Source organism: Hippocampus zosterae, chromosome 6, assembly GCF_025434085.1.
Source record: "Hippocampus zosterae strain Florida chromosome 6, ASM2543408v3, whole genome shotgun sequence".
Lineage (NCBI taxonomy): Eukaryota > Metazoa > Chordata > Actinopteri > Syngnathiformes > Syngnathidae > Hippocampus > Hippocampus zosterae.
Genome location: NC_067456.1, coordinates 7,657,438 through 7,679,106, shown reverse-complemented (window position 1 = coordinate 7,679,106; position 21,669 = coordinate 7,657,438). Strand labels below are relative to the sequence as shown.

The 21,669-nt window shown below is 43.2% G+C and overlaps 1 protein-coding gene across 5 annotated transcripts in view; it reads left to right on the top strand.

Annotated features, from left to right (window-relative positions):
• The window catches only part of efna5b (ephrin-A5b), a 156,689-nt gene that overhangs the window by 110,460 nt on the left and 24,560 nt on the right, over positions 1-21,669 (top strand). For 2 of the 5 annotated variants that reach the window (XM_052068528.1, XM_052068531.1), the window contains 3 exons: positions 12,420-12,485; positions 12,851-12,931; positions 14,900-15,730. In XM_052068528.1, coding sequence (XP_051924488.1) covers positions 12,420-12,485; positions 12,851-12,931; positions 14,900-15,027 — 275 coding nt within the window. In that variant the 3' untranslated portion in view covers positions 15,028-15,730. Of the gene's footprint in view, positions 1-12,419; positions 12,486-12,850; positions 12,932-14,899; positions 15,731-21,669 lie in introns of those variants that run through there. The other 3 variants (XM_052068532.1, XM_052068533.1, XM_052068529.1) reach the window with 2 other exon arrangements.

The window sequence follows — 21,669 nt, the reverse complement described above, 5'->3', positions numbered from 1 at the left end:
ATCGAGAGGTAGTTACGTTGCGCCTGAGACACTCGTACCATTCGTTCATCGACTGCGTCCGTTTCCGTCTCCGCCATCGTCATCACGACCATCAGCCGATGCGTTCTCTGAACTACGGGAGACCTCTCTGGCTGCATTTTTGGATTCCAATTGCGGTTGCAATAATCCAGTGATAAATTCAACTCCTGAAATCAGGCAGTTAAATTAAAGCACTAGACGGGGAAACTAATTACTGCTATTCTCTCAGGTTACATTTGGGTTTAATATGCCGTTATTGTGAATATTCAGGAGTTAAGATGGTGGAAAAACATGAGAGGGAAAAAAAACGGCGGCTCAGACTTGATTATCTCTAATCTTTTATCTCTAATCCTTTTAAAAGAGCAAAACTGAATGCCCGAGCTGTGTAAAATCTTTGGCTAATCTTGTTTGTGTGCCACCAGCAGGTCTGCTGGCTTTGCTTTCTGGTCATCTGAGTGTTAAATATTGTTTCGGGACACTCTCTATTTCCTGTTTGCGCAACGTGCTTACAAGCTAGGTTCATTGTATTAACAAGGGACCGATTGAGGCAACTGTTGCCAAACTGCAAACAACAGGTGACAACAGTTGTACAGTATGTAAACATGTAATTATTTCGACATTCATCACAAGCTAGCCCGATTACAGGCGCAGCTAAAATAACTCATCGTTTGGCCATTGTTACCAACCTTTAGCATTGCTAAATGTCGTTTGTATCATGCTAATATGTTATATTCTATTCTGCCATCGTAAGTTAGCCAAGCAAAAATAATGTCCATATTTTATTGTAGCCAGACTGGACAGTGGCGTTATTCAGTAGAATTTTCAGTAAGAATATCCAAATACAAAAATATTCTCTGCTGCCCTCCTCATTATTCAGTGTGTGGACCAATTTTGTGAAGTAAACAGACATAAAGTCAGGTTTGGATATAAAATGCCACATTACCCAAATGCCTTTCTAAGCAGATGGATTTTTGGTAGCTACTCCTAAGAGCTTTGACTGGGGGGGTTAAATGTTGCAGATTTAATGTCGAGGCGTCATGCTGAGGTCTGTAATTAAACTGTTCATTCTTGAACAAACAAGAAGCCCAAAGCAACGTACGTGATCTGCGATCTAAGGTAACTCCAAGAATGATTAATTATTGCGGATTCAACGATGATTACTGACAAAAGAGAAATAACATTGTCAAGATAATTAATAATCAAGTGTTTACTTAATTTGGGTTATGAAGACGTAGAAGGTTTCACAAAAATGTAGAGCCCCGGAACCCTAAAATTGCTTATTGGCTGCCCTATAAGTGTCTGTGTGTGAACGTATGTAGGGATATCGTGTACAGAATTCAGAACTAGCTTCTTGAATTGTAGCATTTCTGACATGCAAATCAATAGTGTGCCACTCAGATTCTGTTGCTGCAGCTCCATCTATTGGATTTGTTTGGTCACAGGCAGCCATCATGACCCCAATGCAAGCAGGCTGTAATGGGCAACCAGTGAAAATACATTAATCGAAGCCACGTTTTTATCCGGATTTGCTTCAAAAAGTAACGTATGCTTTTTCCTGTGCGATCCATCAACAAAGTTTCAGAGAAATGAATTGGCCACTTTTGCAGAACACAGACAATTAGTCCTTCGCACTCATACTCGCACCTTTTTTATGGACAATATATTCTGCGATAAACCTGAAATGCCGGGTGTGGGAAGAACCCCGAGTACTTGTGTAAAATCCACGTAAGCACTGGAAGACCATGCAAATTTCACACATAGGATAGAACTGAACATCAGAACACCAATCTGTGAAGCAGACATACTAACTGCTAGTCCAGAGTGCCAAATCAATCAATTAAACTACTAAAACTGAAAGAAAAAAAATTGGGGCCCTACATATGATCCCTGGGGTGTGTCACATAACAGGCAAGGAGTGACAATCCACCGACTCAGACAACAAGAGCCCCCTTTTAATCAATGCCCTTCCAACAAATAACATTTTGGATATTGTATTGCAGTCATCCAAATGTCATGCTTGAACGACTTGTTTGTAATTGGGGCAAAGAAATCAGCTTTCAGTTCCCTGCAGGAAAAGTAATTACTGAAGAAAAAAGAAAAAAAATCCAATCACAGCTACATATAATGTTGCCCCAGCTCCATAAATAAAGACTACATCACATTTTCAGTGTGGAAGGTGTTGACGGGCGGAGCAGCTCGGCATATACTCCTCAGTTAGACGGTGACCTTGTAGCGCATTTGCCTTCGCCGTGCGAGTGCATCGTGTAGTGTGGTGTAGTGTGGCTAATAGAGAAAATTGTATGCATCATTAGCCGCCCAAGTAGGCTATACCGTCCCGTACACCTGCACCAGACGCAAATGTCAGTGTGTCCTGAGACAAAGGCCGCTATCCTTGAACGCTTAGATTCGTCATAGATACTGGGCCAACTCCTATAAGGCGGGGGGGGGGAGGGGCAGAATCAAATTTAAGCATGATCACATACATTATTTCAAAATTCTCAGTGGGAAATTTTCTTGATCAATATTCCACCACATAATCCACCGGTTCGTATTTATCCGAAATTGCCCGTAATGGAATACATAAATATAATTCATGCATGTATAAACGGCTATACCGGCCGTTTCTCATCTCTAATAAAACTCGGAGGCTGAGGGAAAGCAGGATGAAAAATGAATCGGCAAGGGTATGATTGATTAGCTTTCTTGTTTGTAGATTAGTATTAAGACGTCACATCTTATTTATGTGCGGAAAGCGCCGCTTAATGATGTTTTCGCCCCTCCAGTTTACTGCGGGTCGAGAGGTGATTTTTGTTGCATCTGAAGGAATTAAATAAGACGAGGCGGCGTTCTCTGCTTCGCTAAACAAAACGGATTCGTCAGCATGAGCGGGGCGGGAGGAGTGTACTCACACGCAGGTGATCCTTCTTCAGTTTGTGTTTCATATCAGCATCTTGTCAACGTCAGGGATTTTTAGGAGTATATTGTACGAATTGTAAACTAGAATAATGAGGCAAAGGGTGGCGTTAATCAGAAATTTTATGAAAAATGTTATGTGTCTGAACCAGTTGGGCAGTACTTAAAATAGGAAATAAAGGGAATAATGTTAACATATATTTTGTAAAAATTGTCTAAAGAACCGGCGGCCCGGTAATCCAGTGGTTAGCACGTCGGCTTCACAGTGCAGAGGTGCCGGGTTCGATTCCAGCTCCGGCCTCCCTGTGTGGAGTTTGCATGTTCTCCCTGGGCCTGCGTGGGTTTTCTCCGGGTGCTCCAGTTTCCTCCCACATTCCAAAAACATGCGTGGCAGGCTGATTGAACACTCTAAATTGTCCCTAGGTGTGAGTGTGAGTGCGAATTGTTGTTCGTTTCTGTGTGCCCTGCGATTGGCTGGCAACCGATTCAGGGTGCCCCCCGCCTACTGCCCGAAGACGGCTGGGATGGGCTCCAGCACCCCCCGCGACCCTAGTGAGGATCAAGCGGCTCGGAAGATGAATGAATGAATGTCTTAAGAAAAAAAAATGAATTGCCAGCATACATGATGCAACACATCAGCACTACGTATGTTGTGAATTTTAAAATGTTCATTTTACGCGCGCAGCCAATAAAACTGATACTAAAGCATCAACGTATGACCTTGGAACGGATTATTAAAAAACAACAAAACATGTCATGAAATACGGTCTGAACAAATCTGACATCAACCAGCTTCCCCAAACGGATTGTGGTCTGCCGCCGACTTTCCACTGTTAAGCCTTTTTGTTGGACCCATGTTTTTTTTTTTTTACTGTGCACTTAGGTGCTATGCAAAATGTAGCGAAGGTGGGGCTTAATATGAAATGCTATCTGCAGAAACCAAAAAAAAAATTAAAAATTAAAAAACCCCACATCTGAAATGGTCTACTTTTTAAAGAGCTTTTCATCGATGGTGGGTTCTTGTCAGTGTGTGTCAGAATCAACACTGGGATTAAAACGTTGCGCTGACCGCATACATAAGCAATTCAGCAAAAGCTGGCATTAAGAGTGAGGAGTGAGTGAGTTTCTTGGACGGACAGGGCGAGATAAGCGAGGACAGCAGGAGCTCTTCTCAGGTCAGGGATCACAAGGCGCTGCGGCGGTTTAAGTGAAAGCCATCTCCCAGGATGCTGATGCAAGCGTGTTTTTTTTTCTCTCTCTCCATAATATGGACACCATTTTGGATCGGAGTTATTTTAATCTGAAAGAGGGCAGATATCCAATATCAGCTCATCAGAAAAGATAAGGATGCTGACTGGATGAGCTACTTGATGTGCTCGTGCGGTGATTGTCAAAGACCGAAGTATTCGGTACAGTGAACCTGAAAAACGGAATGATGTCCGTTGAAGAAATGATATCTGAAGAATGCTCCATGTGGTCTTCATTTTGTTTGATAGTATTGCGGTTGGAGTGCAGCAGTGTTGTTGTAGTGGTTAGCGTGTTTGCCTCACAGTTCTGTGGTTTTAGTTCCTGGTTTGAATCTTAACTGAAGCCTTCATCAGGGGCACTTGCAAGTTCTCCCCATGCTTACGTCTATTTTTTATTTTAATTTTTCTGGATGCTTCCTCCCACATTCCCAAAACATGCAAGTGAGGATAAGTGATAACTCTAAATTGTCTACCTTGTGATTGACTGTCAACGAGCCCAGGGGTCTACCTCACCTCTTGTGAAGTATCTCGTGTCAATCAATCAAAACAAAGACATTTATTTTTGCAGTTTTCTTCCAGCTTTTAATACTGGATCACATTAGTGCAAGTGTACCTTTAAGTGGTCTTGTTGATAATAAGTTCCAATACCAGATTAAGAATGACATCATAAATACTTTTAAAAATCGAAAACCGACCTCCTGTCATTGCCTTCAATCACTTACTTAATATCCAGTCAGATGGCCCCTCGGGATCATAAAGTTCACCTTGACCATTCCAGTTTCATTCCGATTCTTCTCACTGCCGCTGGAGCACATTTTCTAACGTGCGTGTCCTCATTCAGGTCACGTGTCAGGCAACATCAGGGCAACCTTTCACACACGCGGGCAACCTAAAGGCCATGTTCTGGGAATGTGGGAGGGAGCCAGACCACCCAAAGAAAACCCCCGCGCAGCCCATCGGTTTTATAGTTGCCGGTTAATTCTTGCGGCTGGGTGACAGCATTCCTCAGTGTTCATCTGCAATGTTTCATCAAGTAGCAATTTTTATTTCATACTCTGATGCTCGCTCTGGCATCTCGTACAAAGAGCAGAGAGACATGCCAGAGTCTAAGCAGGAACGTGGCTTTTATAGACAAATGAAATAGCGGACTCTGGGGTTCAGAGTCGATTTTGCTTGCACTTTGGGAAGGATGACTAATGGGTGACAAAGAGGTGGCGCCGTTCCATTGGCGGCACAAAGATGAACCCCCCCCCGGTCGTCGTACAGGGCCTCTCATCTGTCCATATGAAGAATCAAGCCTGTCAGTGGCATTCGCAAGTCGGCTGACGGTCTGGAGTTATGCGCCTCGGACCTTCACGCACGTAAGCAAGCGTCGTCTTCCTCCCGCGTGAGCGCATTTTCCACGCACGTGAATGAAGAGGGGTGGTAGCTGCGCGCTGTGGAGAATGCATTATTATGAACCGGATAGATGGACGGGTGTCCCACTGCCTTTTTGCTCCTGCGTTTCCACAGCACATCAAGTTCACCAACACCCCCCCCCCCCCCCCACCCTATTTATTTATTTTTTTAAATCTCACTCCCAACACAATCAAAGTCAATTCTTACTTACCAAACTGAAACAAACCTGAGTGCTTGAATGAGAAAAAGAAATAAAAGAATCCTGGGGGAAAAAAATAATAATAAAACAAACTAGAGAGGAATTCCAAGTAGGTGAGGACTGATTAACTGCGCGTGCCCATTTTTGCCGACTGCGATTATTCATGCTGGTCTTTCGAAGCTGATCATAATTCACCATCAGGCAGACAAGGACAAGCTATTTTTGCCCGTTAACCTGCGACCTATATTGATAATTACCAATCATACGTAATTGGTTATTTCGCATACATTTGTTGTCCCCACCCCACCCACCACCCCCCCCCCCTTTTCCTGTCCGTCATTATGATTACTTATGCACGCTCACACAGGCTTGCACTTTCAGCGTTGGGTGGATACCAAGGCCATCACGACAACATTATGATTCCAGGAGATAGACTGAGTGCACCAATGAAAGATTATGTACTCTGATTGATGATAGTGTGACCGCTTGAAAAAGGGCGACGTCACCTCACATCTATAAATCGCAGTTTATTGTGATTTGAATATATGAAGACGTGTAATTGTCGATGCGACTCTTGCTCTCTGTTGAGACTTGTCATCCATTTTTGATGCTGCGGCGACTTAAGAAAAAAAACTGTTTCAGACAATTATTGGGGAGGAAAATTGGTTGAAAATCACAACTAGTTGACTTTTGACCAAGAATTAGTTTGGGCTAATTGTGACACATGTCACCAAGGCTGGATTTACGCTGCCCAATCCCGATTGAATGCGCGTGGCAGATTTTTGGGGGGCGACTGCCTATTAACACAAATCTGCCATTGGCTGCGTTTACACGCAAGGAACAACCCGAATCATGCCACAACGAACACCAGACAGTACGCGCGTGCCAGAATCGGCCCGTGTCAGTAACCGTCATTCAACAACAGATTAGTTTGGTGATTTACAAGGAAGCAAATGGAAAGGAAAATGCAGACACGCCTCCTTTCCGCCATACGATTTCTCATTGATGTGACCTCTTCACCTTGGCAATAGTTGCCAAAGTAATGAATTTGGTTTCCAAAGGCTGGAAGCGAGAAGATGCCGGGAGATTGGAACATGTCTCCGCAGCTGCGTGGAGCCAAGTCCTTCTATTTCCTTACTTCATCATCGCTTTCCTATAGCGTGCTCGCCGCAGTAGCATCTGCTTAATGGGCCTCGTCGCTGTGGATGCTCTTCCATCTTTTGACTCTCGCACAGCTTGCAGACAAGCACGAGCATGCATGTAGATTCTCAGTGATGATCTGTAGTTCTTACAGTTTTTTTTCTAATTTGTTGCCGCGTGGCTCCTATTTTTGACAGTGATGGTTTTTTTTGCATGATTTAAAAGTCCACCCTTTCATTATTTCCACACCCGGAGACAATTTTACAAATGGAAACATGCAGAAAGGGTCTACAAAGCAATATTTTGTGTGTATTTATCAGTGTTGCCGTCTCTCTTAGATGCTGGTTTATTTAAACGCGAACTGGTGGAATCTGTTGTTTCCCAAACACAACGGTATTTTCTCAAAGCCAAAACCAACTTTCTCCAGCGAGCTGGCAGAGCTACCCGGTTCGGAATGTTCTGCGTTGAACACCACATTGTTCTGTTTAACCCACACTATGCTAACAAGACATTTCAGCCAAGAGATTGTGTACAAGAAATCTGCTTGTAATAATGACCTCTCCGAAAAGACGTTTTCAGGTCAGATTCTTATAACATAACCTAACACTCGAGCATGGGAAAAAAATACGTTTTTGCTTTGTGCTGCGATACTTTTTGTGCCGATACCAAGTGTCGATACTTTCAGTGAATATCAATACGTTAAAGCAGCTAGTCATATGTTAATTTTCCAGGCCAATAGAGGGCAGCACATTTGAATCAATGTCAAATGGCACTTTGGAGACACGTTGCCTCTGTTTTTTTTTTTCTCAATACATATTAAATTACATTGGGCTCAATACTTTATAATAATTAAGTATTGCAACATGTCTGGGATCACCACCCAATTTCAGGACCGTGACAAAATTGTATCGTCCGAGCCTTGCGAGACCAAATATGAATCTTCCGTTGGATTTCATATTTTCATATACAATTGCAAATTTTGGGGTAGTTGACTAAAATCCGATCATTGCAATACTTAAAAGAGATGCCCCAAAAAGAGAATCAAACAATATCAGAAATGTATCAAAGCTTCACCCATATTTCTAATGCCATCAATACAATACAATCAAAGGGAATAAAAGCAGTTTGGATCCGTGCCGCCTGCTCATTTCAATATGGAGGTCCTATTAATGCCGCGCTCTGAAGACCAGCAGATGTTTTATGTGAATTGTGCGTGTAATTGTCAACGTTAATCATCATTCTTGTCACTCTCACAGCCGGTGATATATTCCAAATGCATGCCGTTTCTAATGTTAAACTGAGCTGCACTGTATTCATGTTCAGACTCTGTGACCCAAAGCATGTGACAGAATTCTTATCTAAGGATCCTACGGATCTAAAAACAAGGCCTTCATTGGCATTTTTAAGTCTTAAATAAAAATTTCTGAAGTCTTGAACAATGGTGTGATTGAAAATAATGTTCTATATAAAAATTAACATAAAAAAAAAGAATAATGATTTACAGAGCACGGTCCAACATTAACAGTGGCCCGATGGCCCGGAGCCACAGGTTGAAGTTGCCGGCCATCAGTCCAAATCCCATAAATAAAAGTGATGACATCAACACATTCTTGCATTTTTTTTAACATCTCACAGAGAGGCAGTCATGCAGACATGCTAACTACTAGTCCACCGTGCCAGCCTTGGATCATTTTGCATGTCGAAATTCTTTGAGTATGCTATAAACAGTATTTTTCCACCCACCCACCACAGAACCGAGGACGTGAAATTTCGAAGGGAATGGTCAAGGAAATGTGTTTTGCAGATAACATTACAGATGCAATAAGGTTTGGCTCGACGTGTGATTGAAACAATACAGCAGCTAAGCCGCATTGAGCCCACCTGTTTGTTTTGCCGTAATTGGATTCTGCTTCATTCCATTTGCCTTAATGCTGATGCATAATGCAATGTACTGCAGGGACCGGCCATTACCGGGCTATGGGAAGGGGCTTGAAGAAGTAACCTGACCCGGCGTCCTGACCCACCAAATATCCCCGCGACCCCCCCGCCCCCCACCACCCCACCTCCCCTTTCTTCTGCCCATCTCTTAAAGCCACCCCTCTGCTCATAGATTGATGAAGGAGGCTTGCGGGGCCTGATGGGAACCAGAATAGCAGGTGTTGGTTTTAGAGCCTACAAGAACAATAAGCCGGCCCTTTGCAGCATGCTAATCCAAATTAAACAGGCACAGGAACAGGAATGGGCTGCATGGGCCAGGCTGGAGGGATCCTCACCAGAGATTGAGGTTCTGCGAACAAGACAGGCATGTGGAGCCAAAGCTTCATCTGTCTTCGTAGAAGCAACAACACACCCCAGTCATGCGGAGCATTCCAGACATCAACACATCCAGGCTTAGCTGGTGGACTTTTCCCACTAGGGTGGAGCTAAATTCAAAGAGTAGCTAGTCCCTATAAACATTTAGGTACACATGCATGCGTTATTAAAAAAAAAAAAAAAAAAGAAGCCCTCTTGTAGCTCATGTCATGTTTTTATAACTCAGTCAATGCAGAGCTTGTGCGCTGTGAACAAATGTCTAAATCTCCCAGCAGCTTGGCGTCACTGTCATCACGACAGAGACCCCTTCCACGTGCTCTTTGCCTTTTTTTTTTTTTTCCGTGGCAGCCCGTACTTCTCTCACGAGCAGCTGCTGGCGCTAAGTAGCTCGTGTCGATGGTCGGGGCTCAGATCTGCCCACAACGATGGTGACATGATGAAGATAAGACATCTGGAGGCTGTGTGTGTACGTGTAAGTGCGTGTTTGTTCACTCTGTGTGTGCATCAGTTATAATAGTGGAAGATAAGAAGGACTAAAAGTGTGTGTGTGTGTGTGTGTGTGTGTGGCGACCATGGCCAAGGTTCATTAGTGTGTGCTGAAATAATGATAATAAGGGCTCACTCTCTTTTCGCTGCCGTGAAGAAGAGCATCTGATCTGCGCTCAACTCTCGTGCACGCCGACACATGACCTAGGAACAGATAAAAGCCGATATAGCGACAACACTAACGCTAACAGAGCGCTATAGAGGAATAACGCCGGCAAGATGGAAAGTGCACGTTTGAGAGGAAAACGGCCTTTAGGATCTTATATAACTTTACAAAAAAAAATGCAAGTCAGCAGTAGTACAAGTACAAGGCAGGACTTTCACTTAGCCACGGGATTCATTTGGTAAGCTAACCTTATACTACATATGTGCCACTTAACGAATATATTTCGACTTTCTGAAAGCTTTTTACATCAATTGACATTTCATGACGATAGAGTGGACATGTTAAGCTAGCCAACATCAAGCTAGCCACGTGGTGATCATGATGAAAGTTGTGAGGCAAAATTGTTTCTCTTCATTCTGCACCCAAAAACTGCTTCGGCGTCTCTAGAAAGACAGCGAGCTTTTTTTTTTTAAAGCTCTTTGATCATGATCATTGTGTAAAGCCGAGTATCCCGCAGTGCCGGTTGCATAGAAAAGTACACGGTCAGTTGATGTTGATCAATGCCTTTCATTGCCGCTCCTCCGCAGCTCGTAATGTGCAGCCAGCAGCCAACTAGAGACCATGAGACCATGCCGCCTCACAAGGCTCACTTCTTAGTTATATAATAGTAATTAATAATAATTATGTAATAGTTAGTTGTTCCCAGGTCTAAAATATGCAGCTAATGTATGCGATCGGTCTCAGAATTGGCAGCATAAACATCTGATCGGAACACCCCCATGGTTTTGTCACAGTTACAAAAAAAGTAATTTCACACTAATAATGTTGCTTTCAAAGAATTACATTTTCTTAATTTCTAAATGAAATGAGCAATGAATGAGGGTGTGGGGGCTGGGTTCACTCACACCTTCATTTAATGGATTCTTCCATGGCCAATGCCCCACCTCATACTTTTTATGTCGCACCCCTCGCTAGCAACCAATGAGAAATTCGGTGGTCAGTGTGCCAGAACGGTGCGGCGGTGCTCTCGATGGCTCATTGTTCATGGTGACAGACGAAAGAAGAAGGTGACGCAGCTGGAAGGGAGACAAAAGGGAGGGCTGAGGTGAAAGTTCACCATGGAGGACATGACAGATCCCAAATGGTCGCCTTTCGGAAAACAGCCTCATCGCTTCATTATGTCAGCTGTGGAATGATCCGCGCGCAACATCAACTCACCCCATCTTATGGCGGGCAGGCAACGCCGTAAAAGACAAAGTGCATGCAGAAGCGCAGCGTGGAGATAAAAAAAAAACAACTCTTGTTTTGTCTTTAAATTCAGGGTCCTGACCCAAGGCAGGGGTGTGTATTTTTAAAGTGCTCACCGTGATGGATGCACACATTGTGCTCTCCCCGCGCTCCGAGTGACATGTGTTTGACCCCCCACCCCCAGCCCCTCTCCCTGCCCTATCCTCATCTTACAGGAGACAACACCTGCTGCCTCACTACATGGCCATTAGTGGTCAACCAACACATACACACACACACACACACACACACGTTTTATTCACACAAGGGATTTTTAGAGCACTCTGTTGCCTGATAGGACGTGTAGCACATACTGTACTTTTATCGTGTACCTTTTGTATGTACACACAGAGGACACATACACTTGAGCTCCGATGCAGGAGCTTTATAAAAGATAATATTGTACTTTTATTATTTTGGAATGTAACAGTGTCCAAAGTGTGCCTTTCAATATGATGATGAACGAAAAATGAATTTGAATAGCTAATTTCAAATATTACAAAACAAAATCCCAGTTTTACGGAAATTAAATAAATTAGGTTGTAATTGGGCAAGAATAAAATTGTGAAAGCGTAACATGTCATTGTCCGTTTGGGAAAATGTAATTGGCAAAATAGTTCTAATTTTGAGAGAGTCAAGTCCCCATTTTTGAAATGAAAACGTTTTGTAATTTCATGTTTTTTTTTAATTCAACATTAAATATTCAGCGAATAAAGGCACCATAAAAATACTTTTCAAAGAATAGAATTCAAATTTGCGAGCGAAGCATTTTTAATTTCGAGAAAATAGTTACTTTTGATGAAGAGTCATAATTTCCAATCAATTTTGTATTTTAAGACGATAAAAGTCATAATTTTCCAAGCATAAAGTTCGAGTTTCCAGAGAATAACCTTGTAATTTTCAGAGCGACGTGACAATTTTTCAAGAATTCCATCATAATTTTCCAAGAAAAAAAGTCTTCATTTGGAGAAAACGAAGTCAAAATTTCCGAAGAATAAAATTCTAATGTTCTGAAATTTAATTAATTTTTTTCAAGAATAAAGTCATGACGAAATAAATATTAAGCACATGTACCGGTTTTTAAGGGGTTTGAGTGGTCTTGGTTTTGACACGGCAAGTCTTTTCTCCTAATATTCAATTTCTTTCAAGTGTGGCCCTAATTCTCTTTCGTAAACTTGCTGGCCTGGTGCGTGCGATGCATCTCGCCCTCCATTAATGCCCTCATCTAATTTGCATATGTTTTGTTTTCCAGCCTCCACCGTCGCGGAGAACGGCAAGAAAACCTGCCTGAAGCTGAAGGTTTTCGTCCGACCATCAAGTAAGGCTTTGTAAACGGAGCCCGTTGAAGTGCGCAATTGGCGTGTTGAAAAACAAAGCGCTCGATGTCGTCTCTCGACTTCACCGACAAAGCTTTTTTTTTTTTTTTGGCCCGCTGTCCCGACATGCCGCTCTCATTTGTCTCCAAACTGCTGCTACTCGCTAAGAATATGTTTCAAACAAAACAAACAAAAAAAAGCATCCAAAATATTTTATCTGAATGTTGCCATGAGCTTTGTTGCTTGACGTGTTGACTATCAGTGCTGAGAGGGGGGGGGGGGGGGGGGGGGGGGGCTTCAATTGTCGACCTGGCGTATATCCACCTCTAATGATGATGATTTCATTCTCCCTATCTTCTGTTTATAGACACCTGTGTGCGAACTATAGGTGTACATGACCGTGTTTTCGATGTAAACGACAAAGTAGACAATACGTTAGAACCACGAGGTTAGTATGGCTTCCTGCTTTTTTTTTTTTTTTACTCTCTTCGTGCGTCTGTCCACAGCCCTTGTTAGTGCCACCATGTCTCATCTTCTCACATCCCCCGCATGATCTCCAACGCGCCCCCCCCCACCTCCACCGCCCCACCCCCACCCCAGTCCACCGTAGCACCATACCTTTGTTTATGCAACAGAATGAATCATTTTGGGGTGTAAAATTGTAATCATCCTTCCCAAAGAAATTGGGTGAAGAAAATATGGAACGGTTGGAGCTAGTTTAAAATTTCACACAGTAACACTCGCCGACAAAATCATGATCGTACATCCAGAAAAACAAACAAATTAATTTGGGATGTATTTTTCACATTTTTAAAGGGGGCGGCGGGGGGAAGAGATCTACGGCCTGCTTTTAAATTGGAGAGTGAAAATAATCTTCACGAAAAGAACCATCGCGTACGATACAGGATTTAAGATCTTGAGCCATTCGCGACGCCGGATAAAGATGATTTGAAAGAAACGGCAGAAGAAATACAAATAAAAGTGGAATTGCATTGAAATCACATTTATTGCCACCACACGTCACGCGGACATGAGGAAAATGGCGGGAGGGGTTTCCAAACGATGCTACTTTAAGGGAGGGGCTTATCCTGTGTGTATTTTTTCACATTGATTTTTTTTTCTTAAATCAAACGGTTGTAGAAAAAAAAACACCGTAATTTTTATACTTAGAAAATAATATTTATACTTGCACACAGACTTTTGTTGCGCAAGCATATCAACTGGTGAACCAATTGTGCACCCCCGATGTACTCGTAAGAATGAAACGTGTCAACCCCCGACCGGACGCACATAACGATCACACCAAGCGCTGTATATTTATCTCGAAACTCGGCAGTAAATATACAGTCATTCATTTGACACCCTCAAACGTGTTCATTGATTCGGTGTCTCGTGAGCCTGCATTTTTATATCGGGACGCACATGCCGCAGCCGTCACGACGGGATATCCTGACTTGGGTGTTAAAATTGCATTGGATATCGACGTGAGGACAAGGCGCGGACGTGCAAAGACCGTCTGACATAATTGATGCCCTACCTTCCTCTCTTTGCGCCTGGCTCCTTGCCCGCCGCTCTGTCGTGCCGACTTGTCTACCCTTTGCATGCCTCGGTCCTCTGCTTTGCTTGCCTCAAAACATGAGCTTTTTTTTCAGTGCCTGATCACCCCTGTGGCACACAAGCTTTACCTCTGCTTTGCCCCTTTGCATGCTCCTGCTCCTTTCCCCGCTCATAGAAAGGCGCCCACCTCGGAGAATAACGTACAACAGTGGTACCTCGACTTACGCGGTGCTTACGCGGTTTTCAAGGTAATAGACGGCACTTGGTTGATTGTTTTTTTTTTTCTGATACGCCGTCGCTTGAGAAAAGTGGAAACAAAAATAGAGCAACGAAGGTTCTTTAATGCTCTCACATGTGGGCAAGGAGAGCCACATGCAGTTTATTCAGTTTACTTAACTCATTCAGTACCAGCCAATTCTGCACCAATCTGAAAAGACGTTTAAAAACGTCTTTGGGAGTGAATGAGTTAAAGGGAAAAATAACCCAAAATGTGTATTGCAGAGGTTTTTTTTATGTATTTCATCCCCCCCCCAACATTACATTTCAATATGTGTCAATTGTGGGACGGCCTGCTGCCTTATATCCCTTTCGTGACGAGCTTGCTCACCCAACGAATCAAATTCATCAGTCAAGGTACCACTGTATCCGTAGGACATAGCAACCCAAGTTCATATGGCAACTCAGAATCCGTAGTGTCTAATAAAGTTGTGAACGTGAGCCAGTAACCCTGATGTGGCTTGATTATTGTTAGAATACTTCAAATGACCAACAACTGGAGGCTCGAATGCTGTAGTAGTCAAAACATTGTTAATATTTTGACGTAAATGTGTTCTCTCCCCCCTCCCCCTCCGTCATCTAGACGACACCAGCCATGAACCCGCCGAGCCCTCCCGAAGTGAGGAGACAAACGCCGCGCCACACCTGTCCCCATGCAGTCAACTTCTGGCTTCGTTGCTGCTCTGCCTGGCGGCCCTCTTCACCTTATAGCGCCCCCGCCTGTCCCGGAGGTGCAATTAACACCCAGCGTGGCCTGAATCTGCCCAAGGTTGCAGGGGAAAGGGGCGGGATTTGAGGGCGGAGCTTGTTTTGTTTGATTGGGCCATCCCAGCAGGCTTCGCAAGGAATCCTTCGATTTTTATTTTCCCTCCCCCAGACGAAGTTTGATGTGTCTCGCCATTTGTGAGTGGAAGAGACAACTCCCCCCTACCCCTCGCAAACCTAAGATGCCAAATCTTTTTTTTTCTTTTTCCTGACACTCCGTGATTCATATTTTCCCGCGACAGCACGATACGTTGTTTTTAACTAGCACACACAAACGCAGTGCACACACACACACACATAAAAACACACACTCAGCAAATCTCGTCAGTGTTTCGTTGTTCTTACCATGTTGTGTTCTGTAGCAGCGTTTACAGAGTAGGAAAGTAAAGACTGTAGACTCTTAGGAAGGACTGTACATAACCGTGTAGGTATCTCTCCGTTGTGTTGGCTTCGTGTTCTGCTTGGTGCATAAAGTCTGATGTTTGACCACCAGCAGGTCAAAACGATGAAGATGAAGGAAAAGGACTGGCAGTTTGAGAGCCAAAGCACTGGAAAACAAAAAAAACAAACAAAAAAAACTACACACAGCCTGCACCTTAACCTAATGATGTCCAGTTGTTTCCTAATTTAATAGTAACGCCCGATTGTGTCAGAGGAGGATAAGCTACTGTATATACATGACCAGGGATGGGCATTTGACGAAATTCCCATGATTGACGATGGGAGGAAATGAACAATCAATGAATTGCAAATTTATTTCGTTTTAATTCACTTGACTCTCAGCATGTTCTGAGTTTCCATGCCAGTGTTGTGTTGAGCAGAAGAATGCCACCTAAATTGTGTCAAGTAACCACAAATCGACCATCAGTTCCACACATTGGACCAAATTCTTAGCCGTCGATTAATCAATTCATGGATGATCATGCCCAAAACAATCAATGAATTGCAAATTTATTTCGTTTTAATTCACTTGACTCTCAGCATGTTCTGAGTTTCCATGCCAGTGTTGTGTTGAGCAGAAGAATGCCACCTAAATTGTGTCAAGTAACCACAAATCGACCATCAGTTCCACACATTGGACCAAATTCTTAGCCGTCGATTAATCAATTCATGGATGATCATGCCCATCCCTAGTGAAACCCCTAAAAGGTTGTGGTTTGCCGTGTGTAAGAAAACAGAGAAATTTTAGACTCCCCCGGCAGGGACTTTGCGGGCCGCTACTAGATGGAGGATCGATGTCTTTTAAGGAGTCGCAATTTCACGGCAGCAGTCACACTCATTTTGTGTTTACTGAGCTGGACAAAGAACTGTTCTCTTGGCGCCATCCACTTACGCTATACACTCACGTCCATAATCCATATCCAAAGCTTGGAAATTGCTCCGCAGTGGTAATGGGTCAAATATTAGTCACCCGGTTCGAAAAGAGGCGAGCTGCGGTTACACAGCCCTGACGCGTTGCTCTGTTGAATTGAAAAAAAGCACTGCGCAGCAGGTCTGTCCTTTTGGCTTTACGGTGGTACCTCTACTTAGGAAATTAACTGGTTCTGGAAGAAATGTCGAAATTGTATAAAATCTTGTAAGTTGTTTTCCATGTCAATGCCCGAATCCGTTCCAAGCCCCCGCCAAAATTCAGAAATAATTGTTTTATAAATCATAAAAATGCATCAAAATATGAAACAAATGCGTGTTACAAAAAGAATAGAGTAAATAGTAATGATGATGGTCATTTGACAATGAAGTTGGACTTGACTTGACTTAACTTTTAACTGCGTCCTCACCGTTTTTTGCCCTCTTTAATTCATGTTCTCCCTCAGAAGTGGTTTTTGCCTGGCGTTTTTTTTTCACGAATCAATCCAAGGACGTTTGTTTTTGTCATGTTTTTTTTTTTTTTTTGAATAACCCTTTGAAAATGTCCAAGGCAAACGCCAGCATTGTGAGCAATCGCTCGACTTTTTCTGGGTGATTCACATTTACGTAAAACTATCGGAACGCCTCATGGCCCGAGGGGCGAATGACGAGAATGACGCCATAAAGTATATCTGTCTCTCTTAGCCAATGGGATGCCAGGATAATGCTTGGTAACAGCCAATCGCATAGCAGCTATGTGTATGTTGCGTTCAGTAAAACTCGGAGCTGGGACTAGCCGTCCTTCCTGTATTTTTACCGTTCGAATCTTAAAATTTATTTCGTGACAAGAGGCAATATTTTCTCGTTGAGACATTTCATACCTTGGAAATTTCGTATGAAGTAGAGGTACCACTGTATATACATGGCACTTAGAATCAGCGATATGCTGATTTCATGACATTCAGCTTCAACTGGTGAGGCCGTCTTTTTCTCACAAGATTGCGAAATTCCCCCCCCCCCCCCCAAAAAAATGACTTTCTGTCATGTGCCAAATAGGGCCCCCCGGAAAACAACAACAAAAAAAAAAGTAGACGTCCGCTGTCGGCTCCTGTTGCCGGTTTAAGTGACTCTTTAATGAGGTTCAAAATGACAGGCACGCAGACCCCATGTTGCGGCAAAGGGGAGCTATTTCTGGTATTAAAAATAGACTGTGGAGGACTTGAAGGAAAAGGGGGAGGGAGGGGGGTTGTCGGGAGAAATGGTGTCGATTTCATTCATTGGTTATAACGCACCAGTGACCTTGCTGTTTGGGGGGGAAGTGGCGAGTGACGGAAATGAAATTCCAGGGGGAGGGTTTCAGCGATGTGATGTGGCTGAAGGTGGTCGTATAATTGATAAAAGTGCCCGGCGTGAAGTGAATAAATCAATACAAATCCTTCAAACTCTTGTTGTAAGTTCAATTTGGAATCTTCAAAGTAGGAACACGGCTTCGGGTCACGCTAAGAAGAACAGATCAACACGAGAATCAAGTTACAATTTCCAAAGAAAATAAGAAACATTAAAAAAAAATGTTTGATGATATCAGCCCTAATAAAAAAATAATAATAAAAAAATACTATTTTAAAATGTTTTTTTCCTCTTAATTTTGTCACGTTACGACTTGATTCTCGTAATTATTGAGCCGTTTTTTTACATTCTTTTCACAGTTGCTCCTCATGCGTCTTCAAACAAAAGACAGTTTTTTTTGTTTGACTTTTTATTTTTCAAATCCATGTCTGCCTTTTTACACGATTGAACACGAACGACGTACATTTTTTTTTCTTTCATTTGCCATGCTAACAATGTGTGCTAGCGACTCAGCTGTTACACGACTTCAGGCCATCGGATGAGGTACTGACGTCACCGTGGACATTGTCCTTTTTATCAGAAAACCAGCTTCAAGTTGACCCTCTTTTATGATAACCAATATTACTGCCTATCTTTTTTTGTTGTTGTTTTTGTTTGCTATCATCCTACTTTATTGTATGCCATGGCCTAACCTGGTAAATGAGGATCAACTTAAAAACTGGATACTGTGTATCCTGAGGTAGTCAACCATCAAACATGTCGTGGTAGGTTATAGCATCTGTTTTGTACCTTCTGGAGGACAAAAGCTAAAAAAAAAAGTTTAAAAAATCATTGTTAAAACTGTATAATTACTGTTATGATAATGATTAAAACTATTATTATTATTATTAGGGAATACTCCTTGTAAATAGTGTTTGATATTAAAGTATTCATTTGGTTCTTATGTCTTTTCTTAAAAAAAAAAAAGAACAAAAAGGAGAATATGGTAATATCTCTGGGTTTTGCCGAGTGCTTTCAAGCAATGCGTTGCGTGCTTAGATCCTCAACGCCTAATATGTTAAAAGTGTGCAACCTGCCAGTGGACGGACGACAACTTTCGCCATCTCTTCACGCGAGGATCTTAAGGACTTGGCGTCTTTTTTGTGTGTGTGTGTGTTTAAAAAGCAGGAGAAAGAACTGGACGGAATCTGGAAGGAACTTACCGGTTTCATTAAGTGGCATGCGCATGATCTTAATGATATGTAAAGAAGAAAAAAAACGTTTTTAAAAGTTTAAGATTTTTATTTTTTTTTGTTGCTCGTTTTCTTTTTGGTGTGTTCGATTTTTCGGCTCACATTCACGTCGTGCATTTTACTTTGCATCTCCTATCCGAGTGATGTCATGAAGCCTTGTTAGTAACAAGATAACAAACGTGCTGTACAAAACACCAAACGTTGTTGTGTAGTTGCAGTGGGGCTCGGCCATGTTGTTGTCTTTTTTTTTTTTTCCCCGGGAGAAAGACTCTGATAACTTTGTCTCTTGTACTTGCGGCGCGTCTCCTTGGAGGATCGCATCAGTGTGAAGGTTTCTCAGTCGGACAAAAATATGGACGAGCCCTTTTGAGTTTGCTATGTTTGTTTTCTCATGTGGTGCTGCCGCCGTGAATGGGAAGCGACGACCTTCTTTTTGGCAGCCGAAAGTGTTTCCCATGCCTTAGACGCTCTCCACCATTGTGCTTTGACACGTCAACAAAACAGGGCCCTTCACGTCCCCCCAGACCCCTCTTTTTAACAACCCTGCGCTCCTATCTTGTGTCGGCCTTAGATGTCGCTCCTGAGTGACCATGGAAGAACTAATACATCCACCTCGCCCCCAAACAACAAGGGGGTGAACTCATATCATGGATACAGGTTCTGCGCCCCCCCCCCCCCCCCCCCACCCCCAATTCATGTTTGTCTACTCGTAATCGTGTCGCGTCCACCTTATCACACGCTGTCCTTCCTCTTTGTACCCCGCGCTCACTTTGTCATCAGTGGAGCAAGATTTCCAGACCTGCTCTTTTACAGTATATAAACAAAGAAAAGAAAAGTCGACAAAAATTGATCTGTATTTGTATATACACGTGTCTGAGCATCTATGAGTAATACAATAAAACATGAAAAACATGGCTTGCTGTTTTATTTGCGCCGATGATTGTGATGATTATTTTCCCATAACTACTTATACCCATGAATCTATTTTTCTGAACATAGATATAAATTGATTTTATATTTCATTCAGTGCTGCCTGCTGGTCCAATGGTTAGCGCGTCGACCTCACAGTGCAGAGGTCATGGGTTCGATCCCGGCTCCGGCCTTCCTGTGTAAAGTTTGCATATTCTCCCCGTGCCTGCGTGGTTTTTTTCCGGGTATTCCGGTTTCCTCCCACATTCCAAAAACATGCGTGGCAAGCTGATTCAACACTCTAAATTGTCCCTGGTTGTGATTGTGAGTGCAGATGGTTGTTTGTCTCTGTGTGCCCTGCGATTGGCTGGTGTCCCCCGACTACTGCCCGAAGACAGCTGGGATAGGCTCCTGCACGCCCCGTGACCCTTGTGAGGAGAAAGCAGATCAGAAAATGGACAGATGGATTTCATTCAGTGTCAACCGCGCTGTGTCATTTAAATGTGCTTGGCGGGCTTGCCTAGCACAGAATAATGTGACCATTTTATTGGTTTTACGATTGTGCGCCACCCATTCTGCCTCGCAACCACTCGCTGACGCCTGCAAGATGAATGATCGATGACAGCAGTGGAACCACAAACTGGCATGTCGTCCGCATCAGCGGCTGACGCCCTACTAATTATTTAGCATATAAAAACATCACAGATTGTTGATTGGGAACATGTGTTGGCGTTTGTTCATTTTGGCTATTAGCCGGGATCTGTGCTGATGAGCATTCGATTTAATGGTGTCACAAGGTCCTGCGGTACTCCATCATAATCACGCCGTTGCGCGTGGCGCACACTTACGGGCCGTCCATTGTGCAGACTCGCAGGTCTCCTAAGACAGACTTCAGGGGACCACCGTCCATCCATCAGGATCAGAATAAGACTTTAAATCGCCTTTCACTCTGCCCGGCTACTAATGAGGACACCTAATAACCTTCTGCTGGTCCCCATCAGCGCCGTTTAGCGTCACCCTCCATTATCTCTGCTAATTACCGGTAGACTGAAAGCCAGTGAGCCCACAGGACAAAAATGAGGTAGGTGTGTGTGTGGGTGGGCGGGAGGGGGCAAGGTGGGGGGGAACCCCTTGATAAACCCGTTGGACCCCGTCCTTTTCTTGATGATTTCATGCAATTTGACTTCATGCTAATCTTCTTTTAGGGAGGTGAGGGAAGGGTTGATTAAAATAAGAAGAGGGTGCAAGTGCCTCTCTCCCAGTAAGATTGGAACATGCTAACACTTTTTTTTTTAATTCCCCAAATGACACAGGAAGCCAGCCTCTCCAATCTCTTTCCTAAAATGCGGCGCCCTTTCGGAGCCTCCGAAGCGACATTTTATGCACGGAGACACTCGACAAGATGAGTCAATTAGCCTCAAGTTGTGCTTCCTGCTGGGAGCTGTGGAGATGCAGGTGCGTCTTCGCAGAGATCCCAATAAAGATAAGCGGTCTGCCCTCAATCATTACGTTGGCTGTGTATGATCGTTTGATATAAAGATGCCTCATACACTGGATCGTAGTTCGTCATTCTCATATTGCAGAATGTTTGTGGGTTTTTAAGGTATACTTCTGATAATGCCCTTGAATGTGGGAAAGGGGAGCCACGGTCAGAATTTTTTTGGGGGGGGTGGATTTACTGAATGCCGGGGAAAACTCAGTGAGAAATGTTCATAAATAAATAAAATTGGAATTTGTAGAGAAGGATTCATTA